Here is a 15,190-nt window from a genome sequence, read left to right as displayed (position 1 = left end):
ATAAAGTTGCAAAAATGATGACTTTTTGAAATTATTCTTCTATATTTAAGAGCATATTTAGAATTTTTCTTATATATTAATTTTATTTTTACTATAAAGGAAATTAAACAAAAGAAAAAAGTAAAATAAACTAAATATCTTATATTGTTTAATTTAATGATTTATTTTTATTAAATTATTAATTGAAAATTTCACATATTTTTTATTAAAAATCAAGTTTTAATTTAAATTCTTAAAGGTTATCTGTAAAAAAATCAATGGTTTTTTAATTTGAATCATTAGCTAAAAGTATTTGATTTTATAAATTTTAAATGATTTCTTAAGTTTAAATTTCAATTGGTGTTTTGTCATTGATTTATTTGTAATTTTTAAAAGGCATTTTTACATTAAGCCTTAAATATTAAACTTATTTAATATTTTTAATTAATTTTTTCATTTATTTTTTATCTTATTTTAATAAAAATATATGTATTTTAAGTATAATTTTATATTTTTTTATTTTTTTTTCAAAATATATATTTTTTATATTTTTTTTTCAAAAAATTTATTTTTTATTTCTATTCGAAATACTTATAGAACTGTCTTCATTTTTTTCTTCAATATTTTGTAAATATATCGGCTATTAATCGTTTTTAAATAATTCTTCAATTTATTAATTTTAAAGTTCATTATTATTGTTATTATTATTATGATAATTATAATCATTAAAAGTATGATTATAATAATTAATTTCATTTTCTGTTCTTTCTACTTACATATCAACTTATTAATTCTTTTAATTATTACTATCTTCTGGCATAAGAATACTTTTATATGTGCTGCAAGTAGTATTAAAATATTATTATTTATTTTAAATTTATTAAATTTTTTTATTTAAAGGTACATTATCATTCCAATAATTTCTTCCTGAACCACTTTAAACAAATTTAGAAACCCAAGTATTCAAATAATATTTAAGAATTCTTTATTAATAACAATATTATATATTTTTTCCTATTTTATTTCGTCTTTTAAATAAAAAAATATAAAAAATATTAATAATAAAAAAAAAATTACATTGCATATTTCTTTAATAAAAAAAGGGATTTAAGAGATAATTTTTTAGCATATTAAATGAAAGAATTTCTTTTCAAAACTTTAAATTGTTTGTATTTTATTAAAGAAAAGAACGTTTTAACCTTAATATTAAATAAAATAGCATTAAAAATTAAATTTAGGATACTAATAACTTTCTTTTCTTTATTTTTTATTTAAATAAACATTTTTTTCCATTCAAAAAAGTTTTTCTTATATTTTTTATATTATTAACGTGCTATAAAGAAATTCAACTTTTTATAAAAATAAGACTTTAATTTTAATAAATATATAAACTTTTCAAATTAATTAATTTTAATTATTTTTTAAAGTAAAAAAATGCTTTTTTAAATTTAATAAGATTTCTTTAATTTTAACCAAAAAACTCTCTTTAAAAAAGAATTCAAAATTTAATCTAAAAAGGGAAAAACTAATTCTTTATTTTATTTAAAATTTAATTTTTTATTCCATTTTTAGAAAAAAACTTTTTTAAGACAAATCTAATTATTTATTTTCACGTAATTTACTTTAAAACAATATTAAACATATTTTTATAAAGATTAAAAAGATCTTTTTTTAAGCCAAATTTGCCTTTTTTAAATTATCTTTTCATTTTTTTTAAATTCCAAAAACCAATTTTACAAATGTATTCTTTTCTTTAAAAAATCATTTTTAGTTTTAATCTTCTTATATAATAAACTTAAATTTTTTAGATTTTATATACCCTCTTTTAATCCTTAGAAATATTTTTTTTTTAATAAATTCATATTGAAAGTTAATGAAAGGATTTTTTTGGCACTATTAAGTATATTAATTCTTAATTTTTGGAAATATTTCATCAAAAAATATTTAAAAAGTTTATTTTTTCTAAGTTTATTTGCTTTTTCTTCTTTTAAAAATAGTTTAAAAGCCTAAAATATTTTTCTTTTTAAAAGAAAATCTTTTTTTTTCAAAAACTTTTTCCTTTTTTGATAATATTCAATATTTTCTTCGTAAAAATTTTTCAAAAAAATGAAATAAAAACGTATTTTTATTTTTTAATTTTTTTTTTAAAATTTCAATATCTTTTATTTTTGGAAAAAACCATTTTTTAAAATTAAACTAAAACTTTTAAAAACTTTCTTTTTCAACTTTTTTTCTAAAAAACCATTTATTTTAGATATTTCTTTCATATTTTAACAAAAGTTTCTTATTTTTTTAAAAAAAAATTTTCCTTAAATTATTAATAAGGCTTTTTTTTCAATTTGTTTTTAGTTTTTTAATTCTTTTAGTTTTCTAAAAGCTTTTTCAAGTTTCTTTTTTACAAAAAAGTTAACTGAAAGCATATCATTAATTCCTTTTTTTCTTTCTGTTTCCAAAAATTAATCTTTCTTTCTCCAAAATATCCCAAATGCAATTTTTTTATATAAATAATTAACTTTTTATTCGTTTTTCTTCTAAAACTAAATATCCTCATATTTCTCAAACCATTAAAAAAGTGCATTTTATTTAATTTTTAGTTATCTTTTATCCAAAGCCTAATATATTTTAAAATTTAAAGTTTTTTATTTTATTATAAAGGCTTTCCATTTAATAAAGTATTTAAAAAAGACACAAAAAGTCAAAGTTTTTTATTCTTAAAAAAGACTTTTCCACTAAATAAAATGCTTTTAGATTTTCAAAAAATTGTTTTTTTATAAAATAAAGTTTTTTTTTTTTTCAAAAAATAAAATTTTTAAGCTTTTTTAAAATATTTCAAAAGAAGTTTATTTTAAAACATATTTTTCAAATTAATTTTTCTAATTTTTTTCCAAGCTTTTTACTTCATTTTTATAAAGAAATTTTGTAAATGAAAAAATTTAATTGACTCAATTTTCATTTTTTCTGATTTTTTTAAAAATAAATATTTTTTCCATTTTTAAAATCTTTAAAATAAAACAAATTCTTTAATTAATTTATTTTAAACTATTGATTTTTCTTTATTTTCTCTTTATAATATAACATATTTTTTAAATAAATTTAGATATTTTTATTATATCAAAATTTCCTTTCTTTTATTTTAAGTATTCTTTAGTTATTTATATTTACGATTTTATTCAGTTAAAAATTTCAAGTAATAAAACATTTGATAATGCTTTTTTATATATATGTTTATTATATTCATATTTATTTTCTCTTCTTGATTTTTTAAATAATTCCATATAAAAAAGCTACTTTATAAAACATTAATTTTTTTTTGTCCTTTATTATATCAAATTTTTTTTTGATAAATATTTCTTTTTTAAAATTCGAAAACTTCTCTTTTATTTCATCATTTTATGAAAATTTTAAGCCAATTTTTTTAAATGTCTTTTCAAACTATTTTTATAAGATATTTTTTTCCAATTATCAAAAAAATATTGTTTTATCTCATTTTATTTTGTCCTTATAATTTAAGAATTATATTTTTTACTCAATATTGCTATCTTAAATCCTTCAAATAATTTCATTAATTAATTTTATTAATATATTTATAATATTTTATCATTTCTATATTTATTCTAAATATATATTTAATATATAATCCCCAATAATTTTTTTTTTAGTTATATTATTTAATAGCTCCGAGTTTATATTGAAGAAAATTTAAATTTCTTATAAAAAAATAGAATTATATTTTTATTTTTTTAAAATAAAAAAAAGAAATTACTTTTTTTAATATATCGATTATTTAAAAGCTTTAAAATATAAGGTTCCTCTTTTTTTTAGAAATGCTATTTTGCTAGCATTTTATTAAGAAAATTTTATTGTTTTAATTCCAAATAAAAATTCCATTATAAAAAATATTTATCATATAATTTTCTAAAATAGAATTTTAAGCAAATAAATTTGTTATTTTCTCTCTACTTTTTTTTAAGAATATCTCTTTATAAAATCCAAAAACAATTCCTTTTTAATTAGCCTAATTTTTTTTCCTTATAAATTTCTAATTTTCTTCTATATACTCTTTTTTTATGCGTATATTAAAACCATTCAACAATAACACTTTGTTTTAAATCTCTGTATTTTTATTCATTTATTTAATTTAATATAATTCTATTTTTACTATGTTTTAAAAACCTTTAAAATAAAGAATATAAATAAAAAAAATAGGAATGAGTATATAAATACCAAAATTTATATATATTAAAAGATTTTTTCAAAATATAATTTTCATTTTAGCATCTAGCAGTACTAAGTTAAATTCCTTATTAAAGAAACACACAAAAGTATTTTTTTTTAATTTCTAATTATTTTTACAAATATAATTTATCAAATGCAAACCTACATTGTTTTCTTCTGTTTTTCAATCTTTTCCATAAATCGAAAAATGCTTTTTATAAAAAATATCTTCTAGATTCTAAAGCACTCGATTTTAAATAAATAGTTTATTTTGAAACATTAGTAAAGAAAGCTAAAAATCTAAAATATTTTTTCAATATGAATTTAAGTCTTATTTAATAACATTTTTATTCTAATTTTTAAAACTATTATTCACTAAGAATGCTTATTTATTATATTTTTTCAAAATATTTCTTTAATAAGCAAATACCTTTTTTTTAGCTAATTTTTTATTCAATTTTTTGCAAATAACAACCCTTTTTTAATTTCTCGAAATTTCTTTAAAGCGTAAGTTTTTTTTTTAAAAAAAGAAGCTTTTTCCATTTATGAATTACTTTTTTTGCTAAAAAAATAATGCGTAAAGTTTCAATATCTCTTTAATGTTTTTCTTAAAGAAAATTCTTCCATTAAAAAAAGTGTCTTTTAATTTACTAATGCTCGTTATTTTCTGTTGCTTTTATAATTTTTAATAATTATTTTTTACTGCTTTTAAAATAAGATATCCATTCTTTAAATATTCTCTTTTTTAATTATAAATCAGAAAAATCGTTAATTTTATTATAAAGATTATTTATTATTTCTTAAAAATTCATTTTTTTTATTGGAAAAAAATAAATTTTTTTTAATATTTAAAAATAATATTAAAAAAATATATAAATATTTTTTTATTTTTAAATTCAATAAAATATATGTATATATTTTATAAATTTTTTATAATATAAAATATATTCATAGAAATTATTTCTAAACTGTTTCTTTGAAATTAGGATCTATTTATTATATAGCTTCATACATATCTTGGTCATTATTGCTTGTATTTTTTTCATTAAATTCTTCTTAATTTTTTTCCTCATTTTCCATTTTTTATTAATCAGAATTGGTTTTAGTCTTTTTATTTTGCATATTCACAATTTTTTATTTTTTATTACTCTTTAAAACAGCATTAATTAAATAATAACAAGTTTCATATGAAATTTTATTATTTTCTGAAATATCTTTATAAGTAAGTCCTTCTTTATATTAATTAAAGAGCATTTATTTGAATTCCTCACTATATTTCTGCTAATTCGGTTCTTCGAAATTTCTAATTTTAAATTATTTTTTTATTTTTATTGATTATTTTCTTATTGAACTATTATTATGTTTACTATTTTTTTCGTTTTAGCTAAAAGAGCTATTGTTATTAGAATATTCACTATCAATAGTATAGTTTTTTTTATTTGAATGGCCCTTTGCTTCTAATTCCGAATTATTTTTTGCCTCTAATTCTGAATTGTTTCTAATGGTCATTTAACTTATACTATTATTATTATTATTATTATTTCTAATTTCTGAATTTTCTTAGTTTCTAAAATTCTATTTATAATATTTTAAATCATTATCTATATCTTTTAATATTTTATTTATGTATCTTTGCTCGATTTATATAAAATTTTAGCTTTATTATGTTTCGAAATCATTTATTAATAAATATTACATTTTTTGCAAACTTAATGTTATTTAAGTTGCACGAGTTTCGTATTTTGAAATAAGCCTTTGTTTTTCTTTATACATTATTTTTATTTCAATTATTTTTATTTTTTAATTAGATTGAATATATATAAATATATTTTGTTTGTATTTTTGTTTTATTATATATTTATTTTATTAATATACAATTTTATATATATTCATTATTTATTTTTAAATATTATTGAATTATAAAAAAGTACTAATTCGATTTAATTATATTAAATAATAAATATAAAAATTAAATACATAAAATAAAAATATATTTATAATCATTTTTATAAATATTTTTCTAATTAATATCTATTTTTTTATTTATTTAATTTATTTTATTTATACAAAACATATTAAAAGAACGAATTGAAATAAAAATTATTTTAAAGATATTAAAAAAATATAAAAACAAAATTTAAAAATTTAAAATAAGAATTTTTAAACAAATAAAATTAAATAGTAAGAAATTAGTATTTTTTTTATTGATTTGATTAAATTACAAAAAAAATATATTAAAAATTAATTACTTTATTTATAAATTTAAATATATTAATTATCTTTTTTTATCATAAAAAATACAAATTTATATTTTATAATTTTTTTTATGTATAGTTAAAATTATTAAAAAAAAATTAAAATATTTTTTATAATTAAGTATTTTTATTTAAATTTGTTTTTCCTAATGTAATTTATTTAACTAAGTTAAGATGATTAATATAAATTATATAATTTTAAATATTAGAATATTTTTTATGATAAAGTCTTTTAAAAATTATAAAATCATTTTTTACTAAAAAAATATATAAATAATTATGTTTTAAAGCATTATAAAAGTAAAATATATATTTTTCTTTTTTATTGTTTATTTATTTGACTATTTGATTTTTTTTTATTTATTAATTTAGGATTTATAAGTATAAGGATATTTTTATTTAAATTAATTTAAATATAAAAATTAAAGATATATAAAAGTAAAAATATTGACATACAAAATTACAAATAGCAAAATTAAAAAAAAAAATTATAAAAAAGTTCTAATATATAATTTAATAGATTAAATATTACAATTATTTTAAGATTTTTTAAATTTAAAAAAAAATATATATATATATATATATATATATATTAAAATGGATTATATTTTTTCTGGTAAAACTACTATTTCAAGTAATTTTATTACAATTATATTAAATAAACTATTATTTGAATTTCAATATTTTAAAAATAATAGATTAATAATATTAATAAAGAAAAGAAATATAAATATAAAAGAATAAACTAATAAATTTAAGGAGTAAATCTTTTTTCTTAACTTGCTAAATATCTTATAAGGAATATAATTAATAAAATAATTTAGAATCTTTTTAAAAGGAATACATATTAAATTTCAGTAATTCAAAAATATAAATAAAGAAAAAAATTTGTAAATACAAACACATTATTGATAACAAATAATAAAGTAATTACAATTTATTAAAGCAAATAACTTTAATAAATACTCTTTAAAATGATATAATAAAAGTTCTTAGTTTTATTCAAAATTATCCATTTCAATAAATAATGTTATTAGAATATTATTAAAATCCTTTTATAACATTTCTAAATTAATTATATTAAAATAAATAAAATTAATATTAATTTACATAAATGTTGAATGAAAATAATTTCTAAATAAATGAATTTCTAAAATAAAAATTAATAAAAAAATTCTATTTATATTTAACAGGAAATTATAAATTACTTAAATTTTACGAATTGGAAAATTCAAATAAATAATCTCTATATTAAGATGAGGTAATAATTAATTTATTCAAAAAAGAACTTATATCAAATGAGAATAATGACAAATTTTAATCTTACAATATGTCAAAATATTTAATGCATTTAATTTTGGAGCTATTATAAATTAGTCATTTAGATAGCTTAAAAATACCAGATCCTTTTAATTATTAAATTTATTAAATATAATAACGTATAAAGTAATAAGGAAGAAAGAATTCACTTAGTTAAACATATTATTATAATCATAATCATTATAATTGTTTATTTCTTAGTATCAATTAAGATAATTAAATACTTATTAAAAAAAATTAATAGCTATATAAAATTACTAAAAATGTTTTTTAAGTCGACGATACAGATAATAATATGAATATTTTAAAAATTAATATTTATAAAGCTTTCATTAGTAAAATAGTTCTTTTTTAATTAAATTAAATTTTAGGATTTTTCAATCATAACATTTTAGAAAACCCTGAAAATAAGCAAAATAATACTGAATTATAAGTAAAAATTTAATATATTAAATTGGCAATCAAAGGTATAGAAAAACTTTCTAAAGCAATTTATGTTTAAAGATTTTGAAATAATTGATATAATTTTTTGAAATAATTTTATAGAAATAAAATAATTATTTTAAAATATTAAAATATAATAATTTTTATTTAAACAAAATATATTTATTTAAATTTAAATAAATCACTTTTTAAAAAATAATTTATAATATTATATTTAGAAATTAAAAAATAAATGAACAATTAATTTTTTTAATTTAAATTATTTATTTGTAAGGCTTCATTTTTTTTTATACTAGTTTAAATTAATTTTTATTTAAGTTGGCTCATATTCTTCTTCTTCTTCTTAAGAGCTTTCTCTAATTTCTCTAATTTCATTATTTTCTTAAAAATTCAAATCTTCAAATGCGTTTAAATCAAATTCCTACTAAAGATCATTATCTTATTATTAATTTTAAATTTTTTAGTATTCATCATCACTTTCTGTTTAAACCATTATAGGATTAGTATTTTTTTTTTCTGGTTTAATATCAAACTCATTGCTATTTTATCCAGCTTCATTTTAATTATTCTCATTAAAAAAAAAACATTTAAATTATTAACTATTTTCGCTTAATACAGAAGATTTATTGGATTCATTTTACTAAATGCCTTTATCATTTTTAACACTTGTTACTGTTTGGAACATTTCTAATGGATTTAAATTTAAGGATTCGTTTAAAATAGCTTAATTTTTAGTTTAAATTAAATTATTTTTTATTTAATTAGCATTAGAAGTTGTTTTAATAATTTTATTACTCTAGACATTAATTAATATATTATTCAAATTATTACTTAAATTATTACTCTAATTATAAATTTAATTATTTTCAATTTAATTAAAAATATTTTAATTACTTTAATATTACATAATATTACTATTTTAATTATAGATATTGTTATTTAAAAAATTATTATTATTAATATTATTATTATTATTATTATTATTATTATTATTATTATTATTATTATTATTAGAAAAATTAATCATATTTTATGATTATTATTACTATATTTCTTTATAATCAATTTAGCTTAAAGTCTTTATTCTATTCATAATTTTTCCTTTTAAATTATTTATATCTTATTAAACACTTTGTATCATATTTTATTCTTCTTCTATTGATTAATTTACTATTTTTTCTTATTATTTATTTTTTTAAAATTTCGAAACATTAATACATACAGGAATCTAATCATAACTTTTAGTTTAGGATGTTGAGCTTTTTTGTTAATTTTATTTTATTTAAATTGGATTTTCTTTAATTATTTCTTTACTTTTTATAATTTTGAAATCTTCATCAGTTTATACACTTGATTATTCAGTCTGTGTTTGATTTTTTTCTGATTATTCTATATCCTCAAACATATCTAATTATATGGCATTATTTTCTTATTTATTTTTTTATTATTTATTTTACTCATTTTATTATATATTAATATTACTATTATTAACAATAATTTCTTTTTTATTTTCAAGTTATTTCTTTTTAAAATGTTCTGACTAATATTATTTTCCATTAATATATTATTTTGTATAGATATCTACTTTTTTCAATTCTTCTTCTTCTTCTTCTTTTTTAGACGTCCTTTTTTTACTATTTTATGTATAACTTTCTTTTAAATATAAAACTTCTTTTTCAGGCTAATTTTTTCTATTATTTAAAGGAGTTTTTTCCTTTTTTTTTTGTATTTTCTTATCTAATAGTTTGCATTCGATTTCCGCTTTTTTAATTTATTCATCTTATAATTTTAATAATTCGGAATTATGCTATTCTTTTTTATTTTCTTCATTTTTTATTTTTTCAATTGAAAGATTTGCTTTAATTTAACTTAATAATTTTTGATTTTTTATGATTTCATTTCCATCGTTTCCATATTAAAACGTTGGAATTATGTATTTTTCCTATTCATCCTATTATTATTTTTCTTGTTCTTTCATAAAAATCTTCTTTTTAAATTGTTCTATATGTTTATCTTATATTTATTATTCAACAAATTTATTCAATATTTCTTATTTCTCAAATTCATGTACGTTCCTTCCTTATTAAATTGAATAAAATGGATAAATTTATTATTAATTGTTATTTTATACAACATTTTCTTATTCATAAAAAGTACTATTCTTTTAAGTTTTATTTATATTAATTACATTTTATACATAACTTTATTAAGAAATTTAACTTTATTATTAACTTTCTTAATATATATTCTATTATTTATTTTATTAATTATCTAATTATATATATTATTAATCTTAAACATTAGTATTTTAATTATTTAATTAAAGTTAATTTCCTTAACTTTAATTCTAACTAAAATCTTATTAATATTCTTAATTTAATTAATTATATTTAAAATTATTATTAATATTATATTTATTATCATTATTATTAACTATTTTATTGTTATATTTTGTTTAAAATTAATCTTTATTTATTTCTGTTATTTAAATCTAATATTTTGTATTTTTTTCATCTTCATTTACATATTATTTATTCTCATTATATATTCTATTTTCTTTATATTTTCTTTCATTATCTATTTATTTGTTACTATTAATAGAAGAAATACTTTCATTTGTATAATATTTTTAATTTTAACTGAAATCAAAAATCTTAAATTAACTTTAATATTAAGATTCAACTTTATTATTTTTATTTCTTTTATTTATTTTAATTTATTCAATTTTTCCTCTATTTTAATTAATAATATTTTCTTCGAAAATATTCATTTACATAATATAATTAAGGAAATCAATTTTATTTTCTTCTTAAAAAATCTATTAATTAAAACTCATAATAGTACTTTAAATTAAACATTCACTATGATCCTTAAGTAAGTTTTCAAAAAACTTTAAATCTGCAACAAACTAAAAAGCTTAACTTAATTCATTTATTTTTTCTGAAAAAATTAAATTGTTATTATTATTTTTTTATTGTATCAAAAATGATTTTTTTTATGTTTTAAATTTTTTATCACTATATTTTTATTTTTAAAATGTACTATTTTCAGTTATTAATATATTTCTCTCTTATTTTAATTCATTTTTTTGCCCTAAATAACTATTTTAATTTATTAAAGTTGTGTTTTATCTTAATAAACTTCTTGTGTAATTTTCATTATTTTATGGATTTTTAATTATTAAAGGACTTTTATTTTCTTACTAATATAATTTTTGACCTAAATAATATTAATAAACAGTTATTTTAGATGGGGTAGAACTTTTATATCTCTTTTTATATCCAATTTAATTATTTCCCATAAATTTTTATAATATATCAATATAGTTTTAATTTTCTATATAAAATTTATGTAATATTTTTTTTAAAAAAAAAACAATTATTATATTATTTTTTTATAAAATTTTATTATTTAGTTTTTTTATCTTTTTTATATATATTTTTAAAACTAAATTTTTGTTATTTTTTAAATAATATTAGTTATAAATATAATTATTCAATTATACTAATAAATCTTTAATTAAAAATAATATTTTTTATTTTTTATTTTAAATTGTTTAAATTTAATATAAAATAAATAAATATTTTTTAAAAAAATTATAATCTTTATTTATATAAAAAAAATATTTTTTTTATTTTTTATTTTTTCAACTTTTCTTATTGATTTTTTTCTCATCCGAAATAGTTAATGAAGGAAAATTTTCTTCAATGTCTAAAAGCTATTAATCTTATTAAAATTATTACTAATTTTGATTGAAATTACTTTAATCTTGATTTTTAAAATTCTATTATTAATTATTATTATTTTATTTTTTAAGTTTTTTTCTTATATTTTTCTATTTAAATTAACTATTATTATCTTTCTTATAAATAGTTCTAATTTTCTTTTTACAAATTTTCTATTTTATTCTTAATTAAATTATTAGATGCAATAATGCTCATTTTTTTTTAAATATCACTTTCTTAATTAGGATCAATGAATTAGTCTTAAAGATCTTAAAGCTATTATTCAATTTAATAAATTTTTTAATCTATTTATTTCAAATCTAATTCATTATTATAATGTTTTTTTACTAAAATATTAAAGTTTTATTTTGCTTATTAATTGCTCATCATTTATATATTATTAGGTTACATTTAAATATTATTAGGCTACATTTAAGCTTGAGAAACATTAGGTGCAAAGTTTAACAAATTAGGTTAAAAAAATTGCATTTAATAATCTGGTAAAGGTTAGTTTATTTAAGTAGGATATTAAAGTAAATAATTATACGGTTATTAACTTTAATTTATTTAAACTTACTATTATATATATTAATATTACTATTATAAATATAATTATTAATTTTAGTTTTATTATTAATTCTATTATTACTATTTTAAAAATAATAATTTTTATTACTATTACAATTATTAATATTATTATTACTATATTTATTTATTTTTTAATTTATTTATGAAATTTTTTCTCGAATATTCATCAGATTCTTGCTCTTCTTTTTGTTTAACTTCGTCTGTATTTGAAGTTTCATTTTCATCTTTTTTACTGCTTTTTTTGCTATTTTGAATAATTTTAATTTACTAATTATTTTAATTGTTTTAGTTATTTTTCTTTTTTTAAATAAGTAATTCATTTTTTTATTATCGTATTATTTTCTTTTTTCTTCTTATTATAATTCTTATTCATTATTATTTTCATTTGATTATATATCTTATTGCCCATTATTATCTATTTTTTATTAAGATTATTATTATTACTGATATTATTCATCATTTTACTCTGGTTATTTTTAGTTATTTTAGTTTTGCTTATTTAATATTTTTATTATTTATTAGGCTTGTTTATGTTTTTTATTATTATTTTATTCATCATTTTGATTATTTTCTTATAATTAAATAAACAAATCTTCCACTTTTATTTTAGGTCTATATTTTAATTTAATTAATTATTTTTTGTTTTTAATTTTTATTTAAATATAAAAAAATATAAATATATATTTACATAGCTGTAATTTCTGTTTTTTATATTTAAATGTTTCCTTTTCCATTTTCTAATTTTTGCACATTCTTTTAATTTTTTATATTTTATATATAATTTATGAAATATATTTATTTAATTTATGAAATATATTTATATTTTACTGGTCTTATTAAACCATATCTTTCACAAATTTTATGAAATATTTTTCTTTCAAATGTGTCTAACTCATAAAATACTCTTTAATTTCTTATTAAAATAATATGAAATTTATAAATAAAGTAAAATATATTAATATATATAAATTTATTTGAGATTATATATATTTTTTCTTTATTTATATTTAATTAAATTTATTATTTTTTTTATATATTTTTCTTTTAATTTATTTACTCTTCTGTTTTTATAAATTCCTCTATTTATTATTCCAAAACTTTAATAAACTCTAATTTTCCTTTTTCACAAGCTTATTAAAGTGTATCATCTAAACTATTTTCATCTACAATAATTGGATTTTATGGATTATTAACTTTTTATTATTATTATTATTTTTATTTGTAATTATGGTTTTATTATTAATTGTTTTAATTCGTATATTATAGATTTTAATAAAGATTATTATTTGTATTATAACCTACAGTTGGATTTATTTATTAAATATTTTAATTTATATTAATACTATTTTGAATAAAACCACCATAAGGAAATTAAACCTAAGGAATAAATCCATTATTATTCATATACTATAAATTCGGAATGATTATTGGTTATTGATGTTAATAAAAAGGAATATTATACTATTGATATTAGTCGCTACTCATTTTTTTTTTTATCAATATAATTTATATATACAACTTTTTATTATTTCAAATTTTTTATTATCAATTTTATATTTAAATTTTTTTTAATAATAATATATTATGTTAAAAGTAAAATTAATAATAAAAATAATATATATATATATTAATTCAAAACAAATATTATATTTATTTTATATTATTTTTTGTATCTTATTAAAAATAAATATAATTAAAAATTTCAACCTTTTTTTAAAAAATTTAATATTTTAATATTTGAATATTATATTTTAATTTTAATTTTTGTTTTTAATATTTAAATAAATTAATATCATTATTTTTTTATATTTTATCTCAAAGTTATAATAATATAAATGAGAGATTTTTCTAATCTAAAAATTTATATATAATTTTTTATAAACAATAATTAAAAATTTTTAAAAAATTGAAATAAAGTAGTGAAAAATATATTTTATATATTTTCATTAATTAAATTAACTTTTTGATTACTTTTAAAAATTAAATTATAAAAGAATTTTTAATATATAAAATATCTTTATAAAAAAATATAGTATTAAATAAATATTACTTTATTATATAATTTTTTTATTTTTCTGTAATTTTTAAAAAACTCAGTTGTTAAAAAAAATGGATATTGCTTTTTTTTTTTTTTTTGATTGAGTTTTTAAAAAAATTTAAGAAAAAATAAAAAAACATATAAAAAGAGCTATATATTAATTATAATATTTTTATTATATAAACAATTTTTTTTTATTTATATATTTTTATTTTTAAATGTTTTTTTATTTAAAAAAAGAAACATAGTTTAAAATTATATATAAATTTTAATTAATTTAATATTATAAAAAATAAAAATATATTAAATTTAATTTTTAAATAAAATAAATTAAAGAATAAACAAATATATTGTATATTATATTATTTATTCAATTAATTAAGTATATATATATAGTTAATTAAATAACTTATATTTATAAGTAATTTGAATTTTTATTTAAAAATTTAATAAATAGTTTCAGTTTATTAATAAATGACACTAAAAAAATAACAATCAAAATTTAGTTCTTAAATTTATTTCATAAATAAAAATTCAGTTTATAAAAATTTTAATCAAATAGTATTATGTTAAAAATAAATTATAATTATCTATCTTTTTACATATAATAAATAATATAAAAATAA

The 15,190-nt window shown here is 13.8% G+C and overlaps 1 protein-coding gene across 1 annotated transcript, besides 20 other annotated features; it reads right to left on the bottom strand. All coding sequences in view use genetic code 6, as the record gives it.

The window, feature by feature from the left end:
• Positions 1-488: 488 nt before the first annotated feature.
• Positions 489-555: a microsatellite.
• A 1,432-nt stretch (positions 556-1,987) lies between these two features.
• Positions 1,988-2,029: a microsatellite.
• A 713-nt stretch (positions 2,030-2,742) lies between these two features.
• Positions 2,743-2,790: a microsatellite.
• A 3,349-nt stretch (positions 2,791-6,139) lies between these two features.
• Positions 6,140-6,188: a microsatellite.
• Positions 6,143-6,184: a microsatellite.
• Positions 6,189-6,226: 38 nt separating the features above from the next.
• Positions 6,227-6,259: a microsatellite.
• Positions 6,260-7,014: 755 nt separating this feature from the next.
• Positions 7,015-7,042: a microsatellite.
• A 532-nt stretch (positions 7,043-7,574) lies between these two features.
• Positions 7,575-7,613: a microsatellite.
• A 1,383-nt stretch (positions 7,614-8,996) lies between these two features.
• Positions 8,997-9,065: a microsatellite.
• Positions 9,066-9,159: 94 nt separating this feature from the next.
• Positions 9,160-9,226: a microsatellite.
• Positions 9,227-9,637: 411 nt separating this feature from the next.
• Positions 9,638-9,668: a microsatellite.
• A 358-nt stretch (positions 9,669-10,026) lies between these two features.
• Positions 10,027-10,057: a microsatellite.
• Positions 10,058-10,596: 539 nt separating this feature from the next.
• Positions 10,597-10,642: a microsatellite.
• A 95-nt stretch (positions 10,643-10,737) lies between these two features.
• Positions 10,738-10,782: a microsatellite.
• Positions 10,783-11,934: 1,152 nt separating this feature from the next.
• Positions 11,935-11,988: a microsatellite.
• Positions 11,989-12,325: 337 nt separating this feature from the next.
• Positions 12,326-12,374: a microsatellite.
• Positions 12,375-12,842: 468 nt separating this feature from the next.
• Positions 12,843-13,959, bottom strand: IMG5_169100 (hypothetical protein; the record flags this gene model as incomplete). Its single annotated transcript, XM_004029962.1, has 4 exons — positions 13,584-13,959; positions 13,355-13,439; positions 13,215-13,279; positions 12,843-13,138 (listed from the first exon to the last, which is right to left on the bottom strand). Exons 1-4 carry the CDS (start codon positions 13,918-13,920, stop codon positions 12,843-12,845), a joined length of 783 nt encoding a protein of 260 aa, XP_004030010.1. The 5' UTR covers positions 13,921-13,959.
• Positions 13,305-13,347: a microsatellite.
• Positions 13,441-13,501: a microsatellite.
• Positions 13,960-14,046: 87 nt separating the features above from the next.
• Positions 14,047-14,092: a microsatellite.
• Positions 14,093-14,753: 661 nt separating this feature from the next.
• Positions 14,754-14,799: a microsatellite.
• Positions 14,800-15,190: the final 391 nt, after the last annotated feature.

The sequence above is a fragment of the Ichthyophthirius multifiliis genome (assembly GCF_000220395.1).
Source record: "Ichthyophthirius multifiliis unplaced genomic scaffold scaff_1120509251250, whole genome shotgun sequence".
Lineage (NCBI taxonomy): Eukaryota > Ciliophora > Oligohymenophorea > Hymenostomatida > Ichthyophthirius > Ichthyophthirius multifiliis.
Note: the sequence above shows the minus strand (reverse complement) of the source record. Positions and strands in the feature narration are given on the sequence as shown.